Here is a 26,938-nt window from a genome sequence, read left to right as displayed (position 1 = left end):
AAATTCCACCATCTGTCGTGACGGGATTCGAACCCAAGTCCCCAGAACATTAGCTGAATTTCTGGATTAATAGTCTAGCGATAATACCACTAGGCCATCGCTTCCCCAGTATGTTTCTGCTGATTCTATCAGTGCTCATGCTGTACTGTGACAGATCTTAAAGGGTTAAATCTTTGAACACTTGTGCCACATGACATGAAAAACTGAAATATTATCAGCTGGTGCAATGACTTCTGTTTTGTTGCAGATGTGTTTGATTTTGAAGTTAACCTTTGTCTACCTGTACACAAACTGAACATTGAGGAGTTTAAACCTCTGCTTCAGTTCCTCCTTTCTCACTTTGGTATTGAATATGATGTGGATGATATCGGAAACACTGCTAATGAGATGGAGCTATTCACACTGGTAACTGCATCCTTGTATACTCAAGTTCGTAAAAACTCTCCTCTCTTTTATTATGTTAGTCATTCTGCCTCTTTCCATTCTGGGAGTTTGGGAAAGAATGAGGTGGACTACAGCGGCACGGCGGCCCACTGGTTAGCACTGCTGCCTCAAAGCGCCAGGGACCCAGGTTCAATTCCGACCTTGGGTAACTGTCTGTGTGGAGTTTGCACATTCTCCCTGTGTCCGGGTGCTCCGGTTTCCTCCCACACTTCAAAGATGTGCAGGTTAGCTGGATTGGCCATGCTAAATTCCCCCTTAGTGTCCTAAGAATAAAGAACAAAGAAAATTACAGCACAGGAACAGCCCTTTGGCCCTCCAAGCCTGCACCGACCATGCTGCCCTGACTTAACTAAAACCCCCTACCTTTCCAGGGACCGTATCCCTCGATTCCAATCCTATTCATGTACTTGTCAAGACACCCCTTAAAAGTCACTACCGTATCCGCTTCCACTACCTCCCCCGGCAACGAGTTCCAGGCACCCACCACTCTTTGTGTAAAAAATCTGCCTTGTACATCTCTTTTAAACCTTGCCCCTCACACCTTAAACTTTTGCCCCCTAGTAATTGACTCTTCCACCCTGAGAAAAAGCTTCTGACTATCCACTCTGTCCATGCCTCTCATAATCTTGTAGACTTCTATCAGGTCTCCCCTCAACCTCTGTCGCTCTAGTGAGAACAAACCAAGTTTCTCCAACCTCTCCTCATAGCTAATGCCCTCCATACCAGGCAACATCCTGGTAAATCTTTTCTGTACCCTCTCCAAAGCCTCCACATTCTTCTGGTAGTGTGGTGACCAGAATTGAACACTATATTCCAAGTGTGGCCTGACTAAGGTTCTATAAAGCCGCAACATAACTTGCCAATTTTTAAACTCAATACCCCGGCCGATGAAGGCAAGCATGCCGTATGCCTTCTTGACTACCTTCTCCACCTGCATTGCCACTTTCAGTGACCTCTGTACCTGTACACCCAGATCCCTTTGCCTATCAATACTCTTAAAGGTTCTGCCATTTACTGTATATTTCCTATCTGTATTAGACCTTCCAAAATGCATTACCTCACATTTGTCCAGATTAAACTCCATTTGCCATCTCTCCGCCCAAGTCTCCAACTGATCTATATCCTGTTGTATCCTCTGATGGACCTCATCGCTATCTGCAAATCCACCAACCTTTGTGTCGTCCGCAAACTTACGAATCAATCCAGTTACATTTTCCTCCAAATCATTTATATATGACAAACAGCAAAGGTCCCAGCACTGATCCCTGAGGAACGCCACTTGTCACAGCCCTCCATTCAGAAACGCACCCTTCCACTGCTACCCTCTGTCTTCTTTGACTGAGCCAGTTTTTTATCCACCTTGCCAGCTCACCTCTGATCTCATGCGACTTCACCTTCTGCACCAGTCTGCCATGAGGGACCTTGTCAAAGGCCTTACTGAAGTCCATGTAGACAACATCCACTGCCCTACCCTCATCAATCATCTTCGTCACTTCCTCGAAAAACTCGATCAAGTTCGTGAGGCACGACCTCCCCTTCACAAAACCATGTTGCCTCTCACTAAGATATGTAGGTTAGGGGGATTAGTCATGGGAAATGTGTGGGGTTATGGGGAAAGGGCAGGGGCGTGGGCCTGGGTAAGGTACTCTGTCAAGAGAGCTAGTGCAGACTCAATGGGCCAAACGGCCTTCCCTTCACTGTAGGGATTCTATGGTCAGAAAGAGAGGACGTGGGCAGGTTAGCAGGATGAGCAGACAGGCAGTAGCTGTAATTAATAATTTTATCCAGCGAGGGAGATGCATATTTGGAGAGTTAATGAGAGTCTGCATTAATGTAAAGACACGGAAATGGGTGGGTCTGAGAAGGTAGAACAGAATCATTTAATTGTGGGTTAAGTACAGAATTCCTTCAAAGTGTGATCACTGGCTAATCACTCCTGCTACACAGGAATGAAAAACAGGCAGAATCTGACCCTGAGCCACACAAAACAATTTTAGTACAAGAACCTGGTTAATGCAGTAGGTTTTAAGGAGTGGTTTGAAGGAGGGAATCTGGGTACAGAGGCCAGAAGGTTCAGCGAAGGAATTCCAGAGCTTGGGGCCTAGGCCACTGAAGAACGGCTGCCAAAAATAAAATCAGGAGTGCGCACGAGGCCTGAGTCGGTGGAGCGCAGATATCCTAGCGGGTTGGTGGGCTGGCGGAGGTTACAAAGATAGGGAGGGAAAGGTCCACAGAAAACAAGGATGGCATTCCATGACCAGGAACCTATGTAGATCAACAAGCAAGATGATTGGTGAATGGAACCTGATCCAAGTTAGGCAGCAGAGGTTTGGATGCCCTCTGGTTTATGGAGGGTAGAACGTGGGATGCCAGCTGGAAGACCATTGGAATAGTTGAGTCTAAAGAGAGAAAAGGCATTAGATGTGGGTTTCAGCATCAACAGGGTGGAGATGGGCAATATTATAAAGGTAGAAGAAGGCTATATCAGTGGTGATATGAGGGCAGAATCTCTGCCCTGCATTAAATAGGACACCAAGGTTGTGGACAGTCCGGTTCAGTCTCAGACAGAAGCCAGGGAAAGGGGCAAAGTTGAGAAGAGTTTGTAGCAGGAACAATCACCAAAGATATGTCCTATAATTCTATGACACATCGTCTTGTGGCTTTCACGTGCTTAATGCTGCCTCTATTATATTCTTTTTGTTATATCATTAAGCTCTGTCCAAAACCAAACAGTTGTTGTAAAATGTTTGATACAACATTAATATTTCAGGTCATTCGGAAATTCAGAAGCATCTTTAGCAAGGAAGAAACTATGAAGACCTTTCCGGTTTACGATGCCTTTGAATCTGGAACCAAACACTGGGGAATTAAAGGCCCAAATATGGCACTGAAGAAAGAAGCAAATTGGATTCCATTCTTAAAGGTACAAGAAACAGTTTCTGTTGGGTTCAGTGCGCTGATTCCAGAATTGAACATATACAAGATACTAGTTAGACCTCAACTGGAATATTGTGTACAGTTCTGGGAGCCACACCATGGGAAGGATGTGAGTGTATTGGGGAGAGTGCAGAGGAGGTTTACAAGAATGGTTCTAGGGATGAGAAACTTCAGTTATGAAGATTGATTGGAGATGTTGGAACTGTTCTCCTTGGAGGCAAGGCAGCAAGAGGAGATTTGATGGAGATGTTCAAAGTCATGATGAGGATGGACAGAGTAGATAAGGAGAAACTGTTCCCCCTTATAAAAGGATGAAGAAAGAAAGGGCATAGATTTAAGATGCTCTGCAAAAGAAGCAAATGTGATGTGAGAAAAAACTTTTCACACAGCGAGTGGTTCAGGTCTGGAATGCGCTGCCTGGAAGTGTGGTGGAGGCAGCTTCAACCGAGGCATTCAAGAGGGTGTCAGGTGATTATTTGAATAGAAACAATGTGCTGGGGTATGGGGAAAAGGCAGGGGAATGGCACTAAGTCATGATGCTCCTTTGGAGAGTCATTGCAGACACAATGGGCCAAATGGCCTCCTTCTGTGCTGTAACAATTCTGTGATTCTGTGATGAAAGGGTTGTCTTATAGGAAAAAGTTAAGCAAGTTGGCCCAAATGTAGAAGGTTAGAAGAATGAGAGATGGTCTCATTGAAACAACTTGGGTGGGATTTTCTGGCCTATCCCACCGGCAGGATCTCCCTTCCGGTCCCGCTGATGTTGATTCCTGCCGCGGGTTCCCTGGTGGTGGGACGGGTGAGCCATGCAAATTGTCATTGACTTTGGTGGGACTGTAAGATCCCGCTGGCGGCCAATGGTGAGCCGCCTCTGCTGTGGGAAAACCTGCACCGGGGTGGGGGGTCTGGAAAATTCAGGCCATAAGATTTGGAGGTGGATTGACAGAGAGTCAGTGGTGAGAAAATGAGGAACCTGGAATGAGGGGGCGGGGCAGGGGGGATCTGTTTAAAAAGAATGGATTTCCCATTTAAGATGGAGGTGAGGGGGAATTTATTTTCGCAGAGACCTTTGGCATTCGCTGCTCTATTTATTACCCCCTTAGGGTCTTCTTTGACTCAAGAAAGCCTGGTTAAATGGACTCATTCTAAAAAGTAAATACATTTGGACTGGGAAAATCGTATCCACGGGGAAAGAGATTCTTTTTAAATTAACATTGTTGTGACCAACTGGTAACCGGGGAGGGGAATGAATAAAGAACGGGAGCCAGATAATTCCTCTTCTCCCGGAGGCATAACAAAATTGGGGTCCTGTTTGGGAAGTTAACAAATTATGGGGCCTCCCCGGTCATAACAATAAACTACAGGAAAGATTCCTTAATTTGCTTTAATAGCAACTTAAAATCCCCCTGCCCTGGGCATACTTTACTCTCTCTAACAAATGGACACTTCATTTTCCAGGAACCAGTCCCAAGCTATTTTTAGCTCCTTTTCCAGTCAGATAACTTCTAATTCCCAAATTGATTTTCATCGTGAGCGATGAACTGGAGATCCCTCCCATTATCCAAAGCTAGGCGAATCTTCCAGCCCCATTTAAACCCTCACAAACCTGATCTCTTCAATCCAAACGCAAGCTCTGGCCCCCATCCTGCACGGTGAACAATAAATTCTTGCTGTCTCAATCTCTTTGCTCTCTCTCTCTCAGATTTTTGCAGGTTGACCCCATCTGTGGTGTTCAGTGATATTTTTATGAAAACCTGAAACCCAGTTCTACAATGGCTTACTGTGGAACCTTTCCCTCTCAACACCCTCCATCGTGACTACATGAATCACACAGGCCTTGTAACTAGGCAGAAATTCTGATTAGCTATCCTCCTGACCCCAAACTCCATTTTATCTTCGAATTAAATTGGCAGTTTAAGGTATAGGCCAGGATTCTTCCAAAAAAAGTACCCAATTCACGTGAAAATGGGAGTAACTCACGCTGTTTTTTTTAACGTGATTTTCAGATTGAATCTCCCACATTCTGAGCACTGCAGAGTGCCCTAGTGGGATTCCCTTTGAAAATCAGGGAGTGGGGCCTATTCCCGCTGGAGAGGCCGGCAGCATAGGGCTGAGTGGGCCATTGCGCATGTGCCGATCTGTCAGAGCGGAGACCGGCACATGTGCAGTAGCACCTCACTGCCAGCCTCTCGATTGCTGGCCATCATTGCGACTCCCTATCGCTGCCCCTCTGACTCCCCACCTCCTGATCGCTGGCCTCCTGGACCACTGTCCTCACCCCCCCCCCACCCCCCGGCAGTCCCAAACCCCGCCCCCCCCGCCCCCTCACCTGGATGACCATCCCCGATCACCCCCTCCCTCCCTTAGCCACCGATTCCAATGCAGGGTGGCAACGGTACCCCCCCAACCCCAATGATTGCCTCCCAGAGGCCCTGCCCCCAATTGGCCCCACCCCATCTGGCCCTGCCCTCTTGACATGGCCTGATCCCATTGGGCAGTGCCAATTTTCCCCTTGGGCAGTGCTAGGGTGCCAGGCTGGCCCTGCCCAGGGGGCACCCTCCTTAACCCCAATCCCCGGAAGGCAGGGTGGGGGGGGGGGTCCTCAATGGCCTCCAGCAGAGTTGGCCACCTATTCCCTGTTAGTGTCCCACAGGCGGCACAGTGGTTAGCACTGCTGCCTCGCAGTATCAGGGTTCAATTCCGGCCTCAGGTTAGTATCTGTGTGGAGTTTGCACAATCTCTTTGTGTCCGTGTGGGTTTCCTCCGGGTGCTCCAGTTTCCTCCCACAGTCCAAAGATGTGTGGGTTGGGTTGATTGGCCGTGCTAAATTGACCCTGGAGTCAGGGGGATTAGCAGAATGAATATGAGAGGTTACGGGGATCGGGCCTCGGTGGGATTGTGGACGGTGCAGACCTGATGGGCCGAATGGCCTCCTTCTGCACTGTAGGGATTCTATGATTCTATGTATGTACATTTCTCCACCTCAGGAAGGGGAGAATCTGCCCGACCCCTTTAACCTCCTTCACCCCGATTCTAAATGGCACACTCATAGAATCATAGAATCATAGAAACCCTACAGTGCAGAAGGAGGCCATTCGGCCCATCGAGTCTGCACCGACCACAATCCCACCCCACATATCTACCCGCTAATCCCTCTAACCTACGCATCCCAGGACTCTAAGGGGCAATTTTTAACCTGGCCAATCAACCCAACCCGCACATCTTTGGACTGTGGGAGGAAACCGGAGCACCCGGAGGAAACCCACGCAGACACGAGGAGAATGTGCAAACTCCACGCAGACAGTGACCCGAGCCGGGAATCGAACCCGGGACCCTGGAGCTGTGAAGCAGCAGTGCTAACCACTGTGCTACCGTGCCGCTTCAAAAACTGGATGAAGCGAGTGCTTTGTCTCCTCTCCCCTACCCTCTGCTCCTCCACATCAGCCCCCTCACCTCACAGACAGACTGACTTCCCTTTTCCATCCAGAATGGTCAGTACAAGTGAGTGAGAGAGTTGTCTGTCTCTGTGTTTGTTTGTGGCTCCTGCTTCCTGTGGATCAGATTAACCAGAAGCACTGTTTGAGTTTTGTGCGGCTTCTTATCTGGATCACACGGTTGTGTTTTGTCGATCAGATCAAACCCAAACAGGATCCTTGGCAGCAAAAGATCTCGACGAAGCTGCGACAGCAGCAGAACATGGATGAGATTTTGAGATTGCAGTGGCAGTTTTTCCAGGTGAGCGCCTCTATCTGATGGATTTTCCAGGTGAGCACCTCTATCTGATGGATTTTCCAGGTGAGCGCCTCTATCTGATGGATTTTCCAGGTGAGCGCCTCTATCTGATGGATTTTCCAGGTGAGCGCCTCTATCTGATGGATTTTCCAGGTGAGCGCCTCTATCTGATGGATTTTCCAGGTGAGCGCCTCTATCTGATGGATTGCAGCCTAATCTTGTGCCAGTGCAGCATCTTTAATATAAAACAGTCCTCAGGCTGGAGATGACGCGGCAGCTTTTTGAGATAGAATCTAAAATTTATTTATTACTGTCGTAAGTAGGCTTACATTAACACTGCAATGAAGTTACTGTGAAAATCCCCGAGTCGCCACACTCCGGCGCCTCTGTACACCGAGGGAGAATTTAGCATGATCAATGCACCTAACCCGCACATGTTTGGACCGTGGAGGAAACCAGAGCACCCGGAGGAAACTCATGCAGACACGGGGAGAACGTGCAGACTCCGTACTGACAGTGACCCAAGCCAGGAATCGAACTCGGGTCCCTGGTGCTGTGAGGCAGCAGTGTTAACCACTGTGCCACCGTGCCACATGTGATTAAAGTTTCCACTTTTATTCTGAATATTATTAATTTGCGTGTCACTGATAGGTCCGTCAATAACCCCTTCCATCACTTTGTTGGTGATTGAGAGTCAATTGGACAGTAATTGGCCAAATTGAATTTGTCCTATTTTTGGTGGGCAGGATATACCAGTGGACAGGATATACCAGTGGACAGGATATACCAGTGGACAGGATATACTAGTGGACAAGATATACCAGTGAACAGGATATACCAGTGGACAGGATATACCAGTGGACAGGATATACTAGTGGACAAGATATACCAGTGAACAGGATATACCAGTGGACAGGATATACCAGTGAACAGGATATACTAGTGGACAAGATATACCAGTGAACAGGATATACTAGTGGACAGGATATACCAGTGAACAGGATATACTAGTGGACAAGATATACCAGTGAACAGGATATACTAGTGGACAGGATATACCAGTGGACAGGATGTACCAGTGGACAGGATATACAAGTGGACAGGATATACTAGTGGACAGGATATACCAGTGGACAGGATGTACCAGTGGACAGGATATACTAGTGGACAGGATATACCAGTGGACAGGATATACTAGTGGACAGGATATACCAGTGGACAGGATATACTAGTGGACAGGATATACCAGTGAACAGGATATACTAGTGGACAGGATATACCAGTGGACAGGATGTACCAGTGGACAGGATATACCAGTGGACAGGACATACCAGTGGACAGGATATACTCGTGGACAGGATATACCAATGGACAGGATATACCAGTGGACAGGATATACCAGTGGACAGGATATACCAATGGACAGGATATACCAGTGGACAGGATATACCAGTGGACAGGACATACCAGTGGACAGGATATACTCGTGGACAGGATATACCAATGGACAGGATATACCAGTGGACAGGATATACCAGTGGACAGGACATACCTGTGGACAGGATATACTCGTGGACAGGATATACCAATGGACAGGATATACCAGTGGACAGTGCAGAGGTTCATCCCAAACAAAAGAAAGGTTATCAGAGGGGGGATTAGGCAGCCATGGCTGACAAAGGAAGTCAGGGAATGCATCAAGGCAAAAGAGAGAGCCTATAATGTGGCAAAGAGTAGTGGGAAGTCAGAAGATTGGGAAGGCTATAAAAACAAACAGAGGATAACAAAGAGAGAAATAAGGAAGGAGAGGATCAAATATGAAGGTAGGCTAGCCAGTAACATTAGGAATGATAGTAAAAGTTTCTTTAAATACATTAAAAACAAACGGGAGGCAAAAGTAGACATTGGGCCGCTCCAAAATGACGCTGGTAATCTAGTGATGGGAGACAAGGAAATAGCTGAGGAACTTAATAAGTACTTTGCGTCAGTCTTCACAGTAGAAGACATGAGTAATATCCCAACAATTCAGGAAAGTCAGGGGGCAGAGTTGAATATGGTTGCCATCACAAAGGAGAAAGTGCTAGAGAAACTAAAAGGTCTGAAAATTGATAAATCTCCGGGCCCAGATGGGCTACATCCTAGAGTTCTAAAGGAGATAGCTGAAGAAATAGTGGAGGCGTTAGTTATGATCTTTCAAAAGTCACTGGAGTCAGGGAAAGTCCCAAAGGATTGGAAAATCGCTGTTGTAACCCCACTGTTCAAGAAGGGAACAAGAAAAAAGATGGAAAATTATAGGCCAATTAGCCTAACCTCAGTTGTTGGCAAAATTCTAGAATCCATCGTTAAGGATGAGATTTCTAAATTCTTGGAAGTGCAGGGTCGGATTAAGACAAGTCAGCATGGATTTAGTAAGGGGAGGTCGTGCCTGACAAACCTGTTAGAGTTCTTTGAAGAGATAACAAATAGGTTAGACCAAGGAGAGCCAATGGATGTTATCTATCTTGACTTCCAAAAGGCCTTTGACAAGGTGCCTCACGGGAGACTGCTGAGTAAAATAAGGGCCCATGGTATTCGAGGCAAGGTACTAACATGGATTGACGATTGGCTGTCAGACAGAAGGCAGAGAGTTGGGATAAAAGGTTCTTTCTCAGAATGGCAACCGGTGACAAGTGGTGTCCCGCAGGGTTCAGTGTTGGGGCCACAGCTGTTCTCTTTATATATTAACGATCTAGATGACGGGACTGGGAGCATTCTGGCCAAGTTTGCCGATGATACAAAGATAGGTGGAGGGGCAGGTAGTATTGAGGAGGTGGGGAGGCTGCAGAAAGATTTAGACAGTTTAGGAGAGTGGTCCAAGAAGTGGCTGATGAAATTCAACGTGGGCAAGTGCGAGGTCGTACACTTTGGAAAAAAGAATAGAGGCATGGACTATTTTCTAAACGGTGACAAAATTCATAATGCTAAAGTGCAAAGGGACTTGGGAGTCCTAGTCCAGGATTCTCTAAAGGTAAACTTGCAGGTTGAGTCCGTAATTAAGAAAGCAAATGTAATGCTGTCATTTATCTCAAGAGGCTTGGAATACAAAAGCAGGGATGTACTTCTGAGGCTTTATAAAGCACTGGTTAGGCCCCATTTGGAGTACTGTGAGCAATTTTGGGCCCCACACCTCAGGAAGGACATACTGGCACTGGAGCGGGTCCAGCGGAGATTCACACGGATGATCCCAGGAATGGTAGGCCTGACATACGATGAACGTCTGAGGATCGTGGGATTATATTCATTGGAGTTTAGGAGGTTGAGGGGAGATCTGATAGAAACTTACAAGATAATGAACGGCTTAGATAGGATGGACGTAGGGAAGTTGTTTCCATTAACAGGGGAGACTAGGACGCGGGGGCACAGCCTTAGAATAAAAGGGAGTCACTTTAGAACAGAGATGAGGAGAAATTTCTTCAGCCAGAGAGTGGTGGGTCTGTGGAATTCATTGCCACAGAGGGCTGTGGAGGCCGAGACGTTGAGCGTCTTCAAGACAGAAATTGATAAATTCTTGATTTCTCGAGGAATTAAGGGCTATGGGGAGAGAGCGGGTAAATGGAGTTGAAATCAACCATGATTGAATGGTGGAGTGGACTCGATGGGCCGAATGGCCTTACTTCCGCTCCTATGTCTTATGGTCTTATGGTCTTATGGACAGGATATACCAGTGGACAGGATATACCAATGGACAGGATATACCAGTGGACAGGATATACCAGTGGACAGGATATACCAGTGGACAGGATATACCAGTGGACAGGATATACCAATGGACAGGATATACCAATGGACAGGATATACCAATAGACAGGATATACCAGTGGACAGGATATACCAGTGGACAGGATATACCAGTGAACAGGATATACCAGTGGACAGGATATACCAGTGGACAGGATATACCAGTGGACAGGACATACCAGTGAACAGGATATACTAGTGGACAGGATATACCAGCGGTCAGGATATACCAATGGACAGGATATGCCAGTGGGCAGGATATACCAATGAACAGGATATACCAGTGGACAGGATATACCAGTGGACAGGATGTACCAGTGGACAGGATATACCAGTGGGCAGGATATACCAGTGGACTGGATGTACCAGTGGGCAGGATATACAAGTGGACAGGATGTACCAGTGGACAGGATATACCAGTGGGCAGGATATACCAGTGGACAGGATGTACCAGTGGACAGGATATACCAGTGGGCAGGATATACCAGTGGACAGGATGTACCAGTGGACAGGATATACAAGTGGACAGGATATACCAGTGGACAGGATATACCAATGGACAGGATATACCAGTGGACAGGACATACCAGTGAACAGGATATACTCGTGGACAGGATATACCAAATGGACAGGATATACCAGTGGACAGGATATACCAGTGGACAGGATATACCAATGGACAGGATATACCAGTGGACAGGATATACCAGTGGACAGGATATACCAGTGGACAGGATATACCAGTGGGCAGGATATACCAGTGGACAGGATATACCAGTGGACAGGATATACCAGTGGACAGGATATACCAGTGAACAGGATATACCAGTGGACAGGATATACCAGTGGACAGGATATACCAGTGGACAGGACATACCAGTGAACAGGATATACCAGTGGACAGGATATACCAGTGGACAGGATATACCAATGAACAGGATATACCAGTGGACAGGATATACCAGTGGGCAGGATATACCAGTGGACAGGATATACCAGTGGACAGGATATACCAGTGGACAGGATATACCAGTGAACAGGATATACCAGTGGACAGGATATACCAGTGGACAGGATATACCAGTGGACAGGACATACCAGTGAACAGGATATACTAGTGGACAGGATATACCAGCGGTCAGGATATACCAATGGACAGGATATGCCAGTGGGCAGGATATACCAATGAACAGGATATACCAGTGGACAGGATATACCAGTGGACAGGATGTACCAGTGGACAGGATATACCAGTGGGCAGGATATACCAGTGGACTGGATGTACCAGTGGGCAGGATATACCAGTGGGCAGGATATACCAGTGGGCAGGATATACCAGTGGACTGGATGTACCAGTGGGCAGGATATACCAGTGGGCAGGATATACCAGTGGGCAGGATATACCAGTGGACTGGATGTACCAGTGGGCAGGATATACCAGTGGGCAGGATATACCAGTGGGCAGGATATACCAGTGGACTGGATGTACCAGTGGGCAGGATATACCAGTGGGCAGGATATACCAGTGGGCAGGATGTACCAGTGGGCAGGATGTACCAGTGGACAGGATATACCAGTGGACAGGATATACCAGTGGACAGGATATACCAGTGGGCAGGATGTACCAGTGGACAGGATATACCAGGGGACAGAATATACCAGTGGACAGGACATACCTGTGCAATTTTAAGCATGGTAGATGCCAGTAGTGTAGCTGTGGAGGAACAATTTGCCGAGATATGCAGCTGGATCTGGAGTGCAAGTCTACAGGCTGCTGCTGGGATGTTATCTAAAACCAGAGCTTTAGATTTGGCCACTGCAATCGACTATTTCCTGATGTGTGGAGTTTGTCAAATTGGCCAAAGACTGACTTCTGTGATGGCGCGAAATGAACCTCAGGAGGAGACCCGAGGTGAACCATCCATCGACGCTTCTGGCTGGAGTGCACAAGCCTGAGCCTTGTCTCTCTCACTCATGATAGACTCTGCCAATGACAAGGTTGGGAACGTTTCCTCCTTCTCCTATTGGTTGTCTGATTGTCCACCACCAATCACAAGTGGATTTGACGGGACTGTGATATTCTACGGTAACGCTATTCTAGCGTTCGGTGAGCTGAAGGGGGCCATTCAATCCATTTGGCTAACTCATTGGGCCGGATTTTATGGCCTCACTCATCCTGAAACTGTAAAATCTGGCCCGAAGTCAACGGACGTTTCCACAGTTCGCCCCTTGCCCGCTCCGATTCCCGTGGCGGGAGGAGCGGTAAAATTTCGGCCATTGAAAGAGGTGTCCAATTAGCCCCACTTCATAGCTTGTTTTCCCATCACCCTGTATAGTTTTCCTTTTCAAGTATTTATCCACTTCCCTTTTGAAAGTTATTATTGAAGCTGATTCCTTTCGGCACTGAGATACCGATCATTTCCTTTTTGAAGTTCATTCTCATGTTGAGAGTATCACTGGCTAGGCCAGCATTTGTTTCCCATTGGCACGGTGGCACAGTGGTTAGCATTGCTGCCTCACAGTGGCAGGGACCTGGGTTCGATTCCCGGCTTGGGTCACTGTCTGTGTGGCGTTTGCACATTCTCCCTGTGTCTACGTGGGATTCCTCCGGGTGCTCTGGTTTCCTCCCACAGTCCAAAGATGTGTGGGTTAGGTTGATTGGCCATGGTAAACTGACCCTAATGTTAGGGGGATTAGCAAGGTAAATAAGTGGGGTTATGGGAATAGGGCCTGGGTGGGATTGTGATCGGTGCAGACTCAATGGGCCAAATGGCCTCCTTCTGCACTGTAGGGATTCTATGATCCCTAGTTGCCCTTGAGAAAGTGTTGGTGAGCTGCCTTTTTGAACCTCTGCAGTCCATGTGGCGCGGGTAGAACCACAGTGCTGTTAGGGAGGGAGTTCCAGGATTTTGACAGTGAAGGAAGAGCGAGATATTTCCGAGTCAGAATGGCGAGTGGCTTGGAGGGGAATCTGCAGGTGGTGGTGTTCTCATGCATCTGCTGCCCTTGTCCTTCAGAGTGGTGGAGGTGGCAGGCTTGGAATGGGGTTGTTGAAAGATGCTTGGCAAGTTGTTGCAGTGCATCTTGTTGGGGTGGTGCACAGTGTGTCCATGGTGAATGTGGTCCTTGATGGGGTCGAGCTTCTTGAGCGTTGCTGGAGCTGCACTCATCCAAATGGAGAGTATTCCATCACACTCCTGCCTTGTGCCTTGTAGATGGTGGACAGGCTTTGGGGAATCAGCAGGTAAGTTACTCACTGAACAATTCCCAGCCTCTGACCCATTCTGCAGCAACTTGCTGTGTGAAAAGTAAGATGACAGCACCAAAGTGATCCATTGGTTGTTGCATTGTCTCGCTCTCTTTCATTTCTGCTGTTTAGAAGGTGCGTAGTCATTTACACACAACATAAAAGCCAATGTCATTGTAAATCTTAAAGCAAAAATGTGTGTCTTTGTCACACAGTCATTTCTGTTCCTCCTTCATTTATATAAAACAATACCTGGCGATTGTTGGAGATGACTGTCCCTGTCAGCTCACTGTCACTGACTCCAATGGAAGTTTTACTACACCCAATTGGGAATGTTGTGTGGTTATTGTGGATAACACCCAGTCGGACAAATTAAGGTCAAATAGATATTAGACCGGACACTATTTTGTTGGCCACATGGACACCTGAGAGTCACATGGTGCAGATTAGTCCCTGTTTTTTAAATAGCTTGCTCAGTTGAATTATGTAGGAAGATTGATATATTTATCTGCTAATGCACTAGTGTACACAAGAAGAGTGTTGTATGCAAAGCAAATATAGAATGCAAACCCATAAACCCCACATTGCTCAACCTGTACTGGAGCTGGCGGTGCTGGTTCACTCCAGTGGTGAGCTGCTCCATCTTGTGGCCCAAATGAAAACTGACGTACTCTATATTCCAACAGACATTTATAACCAAAATTGTTGCAGGTGTAAAATTTCTAAACTCTTATGAGAAATTACTCAACATTGGAAAATAAATCTTACAGGTCTAGGATTGTTTAAAGGGCTCATTTGAAATCTTTCACACTGTTACTACTACCCCTGCAGGTAAAAGGTACCGTTGATTTGATTTATTATTGTCACATGTATTGAGATACAGTAAGAAGTATTGTTTCTTGCGCGCTATACAGCCACAACATACTGTTGATAGACTGTATAATGGAGAAGGAAAGGAGAGGGTGCAGAATGCAGTGTGACAGTCATAGCCAGGGTGCAGAGAAAGATCAACCTAGTGCAAGGTAGGTCCATTCAAAAGTCTGATGATGCGGAGATGCCGGCGTTGGACTGGGGTAAACACAGTAAGAAGTCTCACAACACCAGGTTAAAGTCCGACAGGTTTATTTGGAATCACGAGCTTTCGGAGCGCTCCTTCCTCAGGTGAGTGGAGCAGGGCTCCGAAATCTCGTGATTCGAAATAAACCTGTTGGACTTTAACGCGGTGTTTGTGAGACTTCTTACAAAAGTCTGACGGCAGCAGGGAAGAAGCTGTTCTTGAGTCGGTTGGTACGTGACCTCAGACATTTGTATCTTTTTCCCCACGGAGGAAGATGGAAGAGAGAATGTCCGGGGTGCGTGGAGTCCTTGACTATGTTGGCTGTTTTTCCGAGTCAGGTAGCCTAGTGGCTATAGTACCGCAGTAATAATCCAGAGGCCCAGACTAATGATCTGATGACATGAGTTTAAATCCCACCACAGCTATTGGGGAATTTAAATGCAGTTAATAAGCTTGTTTCAGTGACCAATAAATTACTGGGTTTGTTGTTTTAAAAAAAACCTGGTTCACTAATGTCCTTTAGGGAAGGAAATGTGTTCTCCTTACCTGGCCTGGCCTACATGAAACTTTAGACCCACTGTTATATAGCTGACTGTAAATTGCTGGGTGAAAATGCCCAGGCTGCCACTAGGTGGCATCAGAACTGCTGCAATGATGGGGAGGGGGCGGTTCATCAGCAGCTTCTCAAAGGGCAATTCAAGCTGGGTAATAAATGTTGGCCTAGCATCAATCACTGTGCTCCTGTGCACACTATCCTTTGCGCCTTTCTGATTTTGTTTGTAACGATAATACATCGCCAGTGGAAGTAATCGATTATGTCAATTTTCTGTACAAAACCAGGCTTTTGGCTCAATTATTTCATCAAATCCAAAACAGCCTCCGTCTAAGTGGCCTCTGTCTCTCATCCCCAAGTTGGCAACAGGACAGGTTTAAGTGGGGAGAGAGCATTAGCATCATATTCATGTGGTAACCAAAATATGGAGGCATGTCACAATCTAACCACGTTAAACATTATTGAGTGATATGAAAACGCAATTATCTTTGAATAATTTTAGATCTATTCTGTCACACAGCGCTGGCCAGCTGAGACTGTGGGCAGGTTTCTGGGTCGTCCCGGCAGATAGGCTCAGGACAGTGGCACAGGATGAATCTGTCTGGATTTCCCTTCTGTTTTTGGAGCTATTTGTTTCCTCCCCATTGAGTTGGATCAAAGACATAAGTTTTGCTGTCTAGAGAATTCTGAATTGATATCAATGTAAAGGTAAAGTTGCCATCGTCCCAGATGATCATCAACACTGACTGGTGATGATTTAACCTGAGGATCACCTCAGGTGAGGGGCAAGGTTGAGAAGACGGGGCCTTCATGAATGACTTCAGCAGGCATGGGAATTGAACCTGTGCTGTTGGCATTGCTCTGCATCACAAACCAGCTGTCCAGTCAACTGAGCTAAACAACCCCCCCCCCCCCCCCGGCTGCCATTAATATACCAATGAAGGTGGTATTCAGTCGCCAAAAAGGCTTTCTAATAAACATGAACCTCAGCCTAACTGGGCTAACAGCCTACTTTGCATTGTTTGCTAATCTTAAAGTTAAAGTTTATTTATTAATCACAAGCAGGCTTACATTAACACTGCAATGAAGTTACGATGAAATTCCCCTAGTCGCCACACTCCGGCGCCTGTTCGTGTCGATGCACCTAACCAGCACGTCTTTCAGACTGTGGGAAGAAACCAGAGCACCCGGAGGAAACCCACGCAGACACGGGGAGAACATGCTGAAATAAAAACAGGGTCTGATGTCTCATTGGTTATTTATAACGCTGTGCAGATGATAACATGGATTTTGGTGACAGCCTCAGACCTCATTAAGAGGTTCTGCACATTGCATCACCTGTGCAGTGTTTAATTTAACTAAACCTTAAAAGTGTTCCCCAAAACCCTACCCACCCCCTACAAACGTACCTTACCCCAAACACTTTGATTTGATTTGATTTATTATTGTCACATGTATTAATATACAGTGAAAAGTATTGTTTCTTGTGCGTTATACAGACAAAGCATACCGTTCATAGAGAAGGAAAGAGTGCAGAATGTAGTGTTACAGTCATAGCTAGGGTGGAGAGAAAGATCAACTTAATGCGAGGTAAGTCCATTCAAAAGTCTGACAGCAGCAGGGAAGAAGCTGTTCTTGAGTCAGTTGGTACGTGACCTCAGACTCTCCAACCCCCCCCCCCCCCACCCCGCCCCCATCACATCTCTCCTCCACAAACTCCTTGTTCCTGTTCTCACCTCAGCCCCCCCACCCCCTCACCTCAGCTCCCACCCCCTCCACCACCTCACCTCAGCCCCCCACCCCCTCACCTCAGCTCCCAGCCCCTCCACCCCCTCACCTCAGACACACCAGGTCTGGCTCCTCACTCTGGACATGCTTATAACACTGAGCACCTCCCCCCAGCCCCGCCAGCCCCCAGTGTTTGGTACGGTCTGCGTTCCTCTCTCCCAGGTCCTGACTGAGGGCAGTCCAATCTTCTCACCGTCCCTTCAGGAATTTAGACAAGGGGTCGGAATGGGAAGGGAAACTTAGAAAACATTGAAATGAACATACAGGTACCTCCCTGAAGGCTCCACTCCGAGGTGCAGGCGCTGGGTCCCTTGCTGTTTATAGTGGACATTAGTGTTCTAGACGTGAATGTGGGGCTATGATCAGTAAGTTCACAGATGACACGAAAATTGGTGGTGTGGTAAATAGCGAGGAGGAAAGCCTTAGATTACAGGACGATATAGACGGGTTGGTCAGATGGGCAGAACGTGGCAAATGGAATTTAACCCTGAGGAGTGTGAGGTGATGCATTGTGGGAGGACAAGCAAGTCAATGGAGTACACAATGAACGGTAGGATGCTAGGAAGTACAGAGGACCAGAGGGACCTTGGGGCACATGTCCAAAGATCCCGGAAGGCAACAGGACAGGTAGGCAAGGTGGTCCAGAAGCCAGATGGGATACTTGCCTTTATTAACCGAGATATTGAACATAAGAGCAGGGAGGTTATGATGAAGCTGTATAAAACACCCATTAGGTCACAGCTAGAGTACTGCAGTTCTGGTCACCACACTATAGGAAGGTGATTGCACTAAATTCACCAGGATGTTGCCTGGGCTGGAACGTTCCAGCTACGAAGAGAGGCTGGTTAGGCTGGGGTTGTTTTCCTTGGAGCAGAGAAGGCTGAGGGGGGATCCATTCGAAGTATACAAAATTGTGAGGGACATAGATAGGGCAGATAGGAAGAAACATTTCCCCTTAGTAGAGGCATCAATAGATAGATAAATTTAAGATAAACAGCAGGCTATTTACAGGGAATTTGAGGAAAACCCTTTTCACGCAGAGGGTGGTGGGGATCTGGAAATCTCTGCCTGAAAGGTGATAGAGGTGGGAACCCTCATAACATTTAAGATGCACTTGTTATGACACTTGAAACATCATAGCACTCAAGGCTTGATGCGCGTTATCATACATGAGGCTAAATGCTCAGGAAATAAAGGCTTTTATTTACTGTAATGAAGCAGCCAATAATTATATACACGATCCCAGACTGAGGGGTCCCGGCCAGAGCAGGGACCTTTATACCTCTCCCAGGAGGCGGAGCCCGACTGGGATGTACCACAACACTACAGTACAAAGGTGTAACAACCCCACCCTAACCCCAACAGCAACAAGTAGCACAACCCATCCCTAACCCAACAGTAACATATGTACATCCTTGTAGTACTGGCCAGACCCTGGCTCAGTACTATCCAGTGGGAACCAACCACATTCACCCCTCCTTTGAGAACAAAGGCCGGCGGGGTACAAAAAACAGAATAAAATGTCATCAGTCTATAAGTTCAGACGGTCAGGGGGACCGCACCGTCGTTGTGACCTCCTCAATACCGGCGGTGACACCGGAGTAGGTACTTGCGGTGGCGTTCTCCCCAAGGCGGCGTCCAGCTGTTCTTACACGGACTCACAGGCCGGTTGACCCTGAGGTGATGGTAATCCATGGAGTCCTGACACGCCCTGCAGTGGCGACCATCCTCTGGACTCAGGCAAGCTGTACACGGGAGTTAAAGGGTTAAGCAATGGTCCCGATGCTGCCCGCGCCGTGTCCGGGGGAGAAACAAGAGTTAAGGGGTTTGTTCCCGCTCTTGACCACCACGACCTGCGCCCTCCACGGACTAGCGCTGGGTTGTATGATCCTTTCTTTGAGGAGCCGCTGAACCTCAGATCGAATGAAGATCCGATCCTCAGCGCTGTAACACCTACTTTTAGTCGCGATGGGCTTGCAGCCTGGCACAAGATTCTGGAACAGGGAGGGTGTGGTGATCTTCAGCGTCGAGAGGCTACAGGCGGGGCACGTTGGGCAATTTGGAGGCTGCTGTTCTCCCACTGACAGTGAAGGGAGTGGCCCACCGTACTGTAGGGTTACACTCCTCAAGTGGACCATGAAGTTTAGTCCGAGAAGTATTGGCGCGCAAAGGTACGGCAACACTAGGAGCTTAAAACGCTCGTAAACTGTGCCTTGCACCGTCAAAGTTACCACGCAACTCCCTAGCACGGTGACAGACCGGGACCTCGATGCCATAGAGATTGTCTGTTTGGCAGGTTGAATCCGGAGTCCACACCGCTTCACAGTGTCTGGGTGGATAAAGCTCTCAGTGCTCCCGCTGTCAAACAGACAATAAATCACGCGGTCATTTACCTGGATGTTCATCATGGATTTGTCAAGTCTATGAGGCTTGGCCTGGTCCAGGATGATCGACGCCACCGTTGGTTCATGAGCGCCACTGCAGGCAGCTGAAATCGACGAGGAGGACCCCTGCTGGTCGTTCGCGGTCGGTGCCGACCAACATGGCCACTCCCATAGGTCGCACGTGGGTGATGGCGCCAAACTCAGCGACCCCTGGTGGTCACACACCTCCGACTCCGTCGACCGTAATGGCGTCGTCCTGGCCTCGCACGTGGACGAACCCCTCGATGATTTCGACGACGAAGAGCCGAGCTCTGAAGAATCGCAGGCCGCACTGCCGTTCCTAGATTTGGATTGGCACACTTTCGAATAGTGCCCCTTCTTACCGCAGGCGGAGCACAACACAGCCTTAGCGGGACACCGTTGCCGAGTATGCTTCACTCCCCCACAGAAGTAACACCGCGGGCCGCCCGGAGCTGCTGCCGTCATCTGGCCCGAGTGTGAGCACGCCATTACGCAGCATTTCGAACCCGAGGGACGAGGAGGGATTGGCGACTGCTCCTGCCACGTTGTCTCCACGTGGTCTTCAGGATACAATACTAGGCTTTTGGAGGTCGTCTCCAGCATCTCTGCTAGCTCGATTGCCTGGGTAAGGTCAAGGTTATCTTTCTCCAGGAGTTTAAGTCGAATGTACGACGATCCGACTCCCGCCACAAACGCATCTCGGGCGAGGTCGTTCATACTCTGCTCAGCCAACACAGCTTTGCAGTTACAGCCCCTGGCTAGCTGTAGGAGCTCGTTCGCATATTCCTCCATTGTTTCGCCAGACTGCCGTCGTCGAGTGGCTAAGAGGTAACGAGCGTGTATGTCATTGGGCGGTTTGATATAACGCTTCTTCAGAAGCTCGAGGGCCTTTGTGTAATCGGTGGCCGCACGGATCGCGAGGTAGACAGTGTCGCTTACCCTCGCATGGAGGACCCGGAGTCTGTCATCATCTGTGGTGACCGCTGCGGAGGCTGCCAGGTAGTCCTCAAAACATTTCAACCAGTGGTCGAATGTGTTAGAGGCGCCCACCGCACGTGGATCTAGTGTAAGGCGTTCAGGCTTCAGTATCTGCTCCATGCTCTTTTTTTTTCTTCGACGAGAGTTTAACAACAGTAAATAAAATTGATGCGCGTTATCATACACGAGGCTAGATGCTCAGGAAATAAAGGCTTTTATTTACTGTAATGAAGCAGCCAATAATTATATACACGATCCCAGACTGAGGGGTCCCAGCCAGAGCAGGGACCTTTATACCTCTCCCAGGAGGCGGAGCCCGACTGGGATGTACCACAACACTATAATACAAAGGTGTAACAACCCCACCCTAACCCCAACAGCAACAAGTAGCACAACCCATCCCTAACCCCAACAGTAACATATGTACATCCTTGTAGTACTGGCCAGACCCTGGCTCAGTACTATCCAGTGGGAACCAACGATGGTTCACCACAAGGCTACAGACCAAATGCTGGAAAAGGGATTAGAACAGATAGGTTCTTGATGGCAGGTGCAGACAGGATGGGCCAAAGGGCCTCTTTCTGTGCTGTAAAATGTTATGACTATGACAGAAGACACAGCACACCTCTCTCCAACTCCAGCTCCTGCCACCAGACAAAGCGTGTTCTCCGGGGTCTGTTACAACAACAGCAATCATTGGCCAAGTCATCTGTCAATTGGGATAGTCTACACACTTGATTGGCTGCTTTGGACATTGACCGCCCCGAGTGGCAGGCTACCCTCGAACCAATAGCTGAGATTAATGTTGGGGGAGGGGGGGCAGACACTTCTGCGTCGGCCATTGCAGGATCTTTCCCACAAATCCCCTGAGACGTTGGGGTTCACGAGGGTTCATGAACCACAGTTTGGGAACCATTGGTTACATAGAACATAGAACATTACAGCACAGAACAGGCCCTTCGGCCCACGATGTTGTGCCGACCTTCATCTGAAACCAAGATCAAGCTATCCCACTCCCTACCATCCTGGTGTGCTCCATGTGCCTATCCAATAACCGCTTAAATGTTCCTAAAGTGTCTGACTCCACTATCACTGCAGGCAGTCCATTCCACACCCCAACCACTCTCTGCGTGAAGAACCTACCTCTGATATCCTTCCTATATCTCCCACCATGAACCCTATAGTTATGCCCCCTTGTAATAGCTCCATCCACCCGAGGAAATAGTCTTTGAACGTTCACTCGATCTATCCCCTTCATCATTTTATAAACCTCTATTAAGTCTCCCCTCAATCTCCTCCGCTCCAGAGAGAACAGCCCCAGCTCCCTCAACCTTTCCTCATAAGACCGACACTCCAAACCAGGCAGCATCCTGGTAAATCTCCTCTGCACTCTTTCCAGCGCTTCCACATCCTTCTTATAGTGAGGTGACCAGAACTGCACGCAATATTCCAAATGCGGTCTCACCAAGGTCCTGTACAGTTGCAGCATAACCCCACGGCTCTTAAACTCCAACCCCCTGTTAATAAAAGCTAACACACTATATGCCTTCTTCACAGCTCTATCCACTTGAGTGGCAACCTTTAGAGATCTGTGGATATGGACCCCAAGATCTCTCTGTTCCTCCACAGTCTTCAGAACCCTACCTTTGACCCTGTAATCCACATTTAAATTAGTCCTACCAAAATGAATCACCTCACATTTATCAGGGTTAAACTCCATTTGCCATTTTTCAGCCCAGCTTTGCATCCTATCTATGTCTCTTTGCAGCCTACAACAGCCCTCCACCTCATCCACTACTCCAGCAATCTTGGTGTCATCAGCAAATTTACTGATCCACCCTTCAGCCCCCTCCTCTAAGTCATTAATAAAAATCACAAAGAGCAGAGGACCAAGCACCGATCCCTGCGGCACTCCGCTAGCAACCTGCCTCCAAAGATGTGCAGGTTAGGTTGATTGGCCAGGTTAAAAATTGCCCCTTAGAGTCCTGGGATGTGTAGGTTAGAGGGATTAGCGGGTAAATATGTGGGGGTAGGGCCTGGGTGGGATTGTGGTCGGTGCAGACTCGATGGGCCGAATGGCCTCCTTCTGCACTGTAGGGTTTCTATGTTCATCCAGTCCGAAAATTTTCCATCCACCACCACCCTCTGTCTTCGATCAGATAGCCAGTTACCTATCCAATCGGCCAACTTTCCCTCTATCCCACACCTCCTTACTTTCATCATAAGCCGACCATGGGGGACCTTATCAAACGCCTTACTAAAATCCATGTATATGACATCAACCGCCCTACCTTCATCAACACACCTAGTTACCTCCTCAAAAAATTCAATCAAATTTGTGAGGCACGATTTGCCCTTCACAAATCCGTGCTGACTATCCCGGATTAATCCGCATCTTTCTAAATGGTCGTAAATCCCATCCCTAAGGACCTTTTCCATCAATTTACCAACCACCGAAGTCAGACTAACCGGTCTATAATTACCAGGGTCATTTCTATTCCCTTTCTTAAACAGAGGAACAACATTTGCCACTCTCCAGTCCTCCAGCACCATCCCCGTGGACAGCGAGGACCCAAAGATCAAAGCCAAAGGCTCTGCAATCTCATCCCTCGCCTCCCAAAGAATCCTAGGATACATTTCATCAGGCCCAGGGGACTTATCGACCTTCAGTTTATTCAAAACTGCCAATACATCCTCCCTCCGAACATTTTACAGTCAATGAAGCACTTTTGAAATGTAGTCACTTTACACACCCAGGAGGGACCCCCCAAAACAGCAATGTGACAATGCCCGGTATATTTTAGTTAGATTCGCCTCGGCAGGGGAGGCTGGGCTTTAGATTAATCATCTCATTCGAAAGATGGCACCCACAGCAGCATAGCAGCCCCTCAGCACTGCATCGGAATATAGGTAATGGGTCCAAGTTTCTGGAGTGGGACTTGAATCCACAACTCTGACTGAGAACACAAGAGTATAATCAATCATGGCTTACACATAGTAAATTCTGTTAGCTCTCTGCAGCGGAGACACTGGATTAATTATTAATCTTCATTCTCTCTGGTTTTGGAATACTGGTTAGCTGTCAGCTGTACCTTAATCCAATGAAACAGACTTGTTTATTATCTGTTCAGATACTGCAGACCATTTGGCATGGTGAGTGGTTGCTAAGGCTGTAGAGAGAAACCGATTTCTAATAAACAAGTTTGTCCTTAGGTTTGAATGCACAACAACCTTTGTGCTTTTGAGAATGAAACCTCAACTTAAATCTTCCTATTAGGCCTCTACCTCCCACCCATGTAAAGAACTGTATAAAAGGATTGGAGGAAAGGGCAGGGAAGTGGCTTGAGGATAGATCATTTTAATTAAAGAACCAACATTAGAAGGGGTGATTGATCGAATGGCTGCCTTTTGCATTTTTATTTCCTCGGTTCTATGGCGAGATGGGCAGAAACAATATTTCCAAATTTGTCTGTGACAAAATTATTGACAGGAGCGAGATTAATTCAGGAAATGCTGCGGTAGAATTATATTGCACTCTCTGTGAACTCCCTCTGAGCTCTCTGTGAACTCTGTGTGAACTCAGAGCAGGGTCAGGTGGCTTTTTGGTGGCCTGTTCATGTGTCCTGGTCTTAGTGGGCCCCACACTGGTGTGCCCTGGGTTTTGTGGCCTCTGTTAACCCCAATCGCTGCTTTGTCTCAATGGCAAAAGGACAGCACGTGTTGTCCTACTGTGTTACCCTCGCTTACTGTGACATTCAGTTACTGTCCTCATCATCTGTGCTTGAGATTCAATAGAATAAATATTTCTTTGGACAAACGGACCGCCTGATGTTCTATTTCTGTTCACTCGAAACTAGATTTCAGACCCAAACCAAGTGATGGACACACTCCGTCAGCATGCAGTGGCAGTGCATGAGCCATACACTGTGCAACCTCTGGCTGTTACTTCACATCAAGTGGGACAACACACAAGTTATATTTGGAACAGAATCTATGGAAGTGCTAATCTCCATCAAGTGAGTGTGGAACTGACTCTTTGATTTTATATGCTTCTCCCATGGTATCAAGGGGATTTAAAAAAAAGTTTATTTATTAGTCACAAGTAATTCACACTGCAATGAAGTTACTGTGAAATTCCCCTAGTCGCCACACTCCGGCGCCTGTTCGGGTCAATGCGCCCAACCAGCACGTCTTTCAGACTGTGGGAGGAAACCGGAGATTTTCACAATGACTTCATTGCAGTGTCAATGTAAGCCTACTTAAATAAACTTAAACTTAAAACAAGTCTTCGGATGAAGCAGGAGAGAGAGAGCAGGGAGATGATTGGACATAATTCAACCTCCTTTGAGTGGCAGGCATTCTCTCTTCATTTTTATCAAATCTGTTTACAAATTCCTGTGTCCAGATTTATACTTGCGGCACGGTAGCACAGTGGTTAGCACTGCTGCTTCACAGCTCCAGGGTCCCGGGTTTGATTCCCGGCTCGGGTCACTGTCTGTGTGGAGTTTGCACATTCTCCCTGTGTCTGTGTGGGTTTCCTCCGGGTGCTCCGGTTTCCTCCCACAGTCCAAAGATGTCCGGTTAGGTTGATTGGCCAGGTTAAAAATTGTCCCTTAGAGTCCTGGGATGCGTAGGTTAGAGGGATTAGCGGGTAAAATATGTGGGGGTAGGGCCTGGGTGGGATTGTGGTCGGTGCAGACTCGATGGGCCGAATGGCCTCCTTTTGCACTGTAGGGTTTCTATGTTTCTATGTATATTAATGTGGTATTTACTGTAATGATGTGTCTTTACATATAGTGTTTACAGAACAGACCATTCAACCCAACGTAGGTCCATACTGCTGTTTATGTTCCACACAAGCCTCATCCCATCTTACTTCATCCAGCATAATCGAATGGTCCTTCCTCCCTCTTGTACTGATCAAGTTTCCCCTTAAATACGTCAATCCTGTTTGCCTCAGCGACTCCACAGGGTAGCAAGTTCCACATTCTAACCATTGTCTGTGTAAAGATGTTTAAGCAGTGTTACTGTGTGCAGAAATAAGTTGGGGGCAATTCACCAAAGTTCCTTGGACAGCACCTTCCAAACCCACGACCACTTCCATCTAGAAGGACAAGGGCAGCAGATACATGGGAACACCACCACCTGCAAGTTCCCCTCCAAGCCACTCACCATCCTGACTTGGAAATATATCACCGTTCCTTCACAGTCGCTGGGTCAAAATCCTGGAATTCCCTCTCTAATGGCATTGTGGGTCAACCCACAGCACGTGGACTGCAGCGACTCAAGAAGGGAGCTCACCACCACCTTCTCAAGGGCAACTAGGGACGGGCAATAAATGCTGGCCAGCCAGCGGCACCCATGTCCCACGAATGAATAAAAAAATGTGAAAGAGAGATGTTGGGTGGGAGTCTCCGCACCCTCCGCGTTGTGTTTCGTGGTAGCAGGAGGCGGCGTGCTGGGGGAGGGTGTTTTATACCCCCTCTCCCTACAACTGGAAATGTGGACAAAATGTTACGTTGCTCGGGCAGGCGTGCACTCGACCCCGAAGTGTGTGAAATCGCACGAGATGATGTCGAGTGTATGTCCCAATGTCATCGCGCGTTGTGTGATATTTTGGTCGGGGAGTGCTGGCTAAATCAGATAACAATCCAGAAGCCAATTAAATTAATTAGCAGGAAGCGACTGGGATTTTAAGTTGCCCGATTGGCAGGCGGGCCAATTGGCCAGGTGGCTTTTACATCTTACCTACAACCTTGAAGTAGGGTGGGATGAATGTCAGGGTTCAAATAGAATTAGCAGATGTGTCTGTGGACTGAGGCCTGATTGAGTTGTCCAGACACTCAGAGCATCGCTTTTCCATTGATATTTATTTTTCACAGCTCCCGGGGAGGTGATGGCCTAGTGGTATTATCACTAGAGTAATAATCCAGAAACTCAGCTAATGTTCTGGGGACTCGGGTTCGAATCCCGCCACGGCAGATGATGGAATTTGAATTCAATTTTTAAAAATCTGGAAT

General features: G+C 47.6%; 1 protein-coding gene across 1 annotated transcript in view; it reads left to right on the top strand.

The window, feature by feature from the left end:
- Positions 1-26,938, top strand: part of ccdc162 (coiled-coil domain containing 162) — a 224,150-nt gene that overhangs the window by 23,288 nt on the left and 173,924 nt on the right. Inside the window, exons 8-14 of the mRNA XM_078213536.1 lie at positions 248-405; positions 3,215-3,367; positions 6,943-7,116; positions 10,808-11,071; positions 11,182-11,990; positions 12,084-12,735; positions 24,776-24,934. Coding sequence (XP_078069662.1) covers positions 248-405; positions 3,215-3,367; positions 6,943-7,116; positions 10,808-11,071; positions 11,182-11,990; positions 12,084-12,735; positions 24,776-24,934 — 2,369 coding nt within the window. The remainder of the gene's footprint in view (positions 1-247; positions 406-3,214; positions 3,368-6,942; positions 7,117-10,807; positions 11,072-11,181; positions 11,991-12,083; positions 12,736-24,775; positions 24,935-26,938) is intronic.

The sequence above is a fragment of the Mustelus asterias genome, chromosome 5, assembly GCF_964213995.1.
Source record: "Mustelus asterias chromosome 5, sMusAst1.hap1.1, whole genome shotgun sequence".
Classification (NCBI taxonomy): Eukaryota; Metazoa; Chordata; class Chondrichthyes; order Carcharhiniformes; family Triakidae; genus Mustelus; species Mustelus asterias.
Note: the sequence above shows the minus strand (reverse complement) of the source record. Positions and strands in the feature narration are given on the sequence as shown.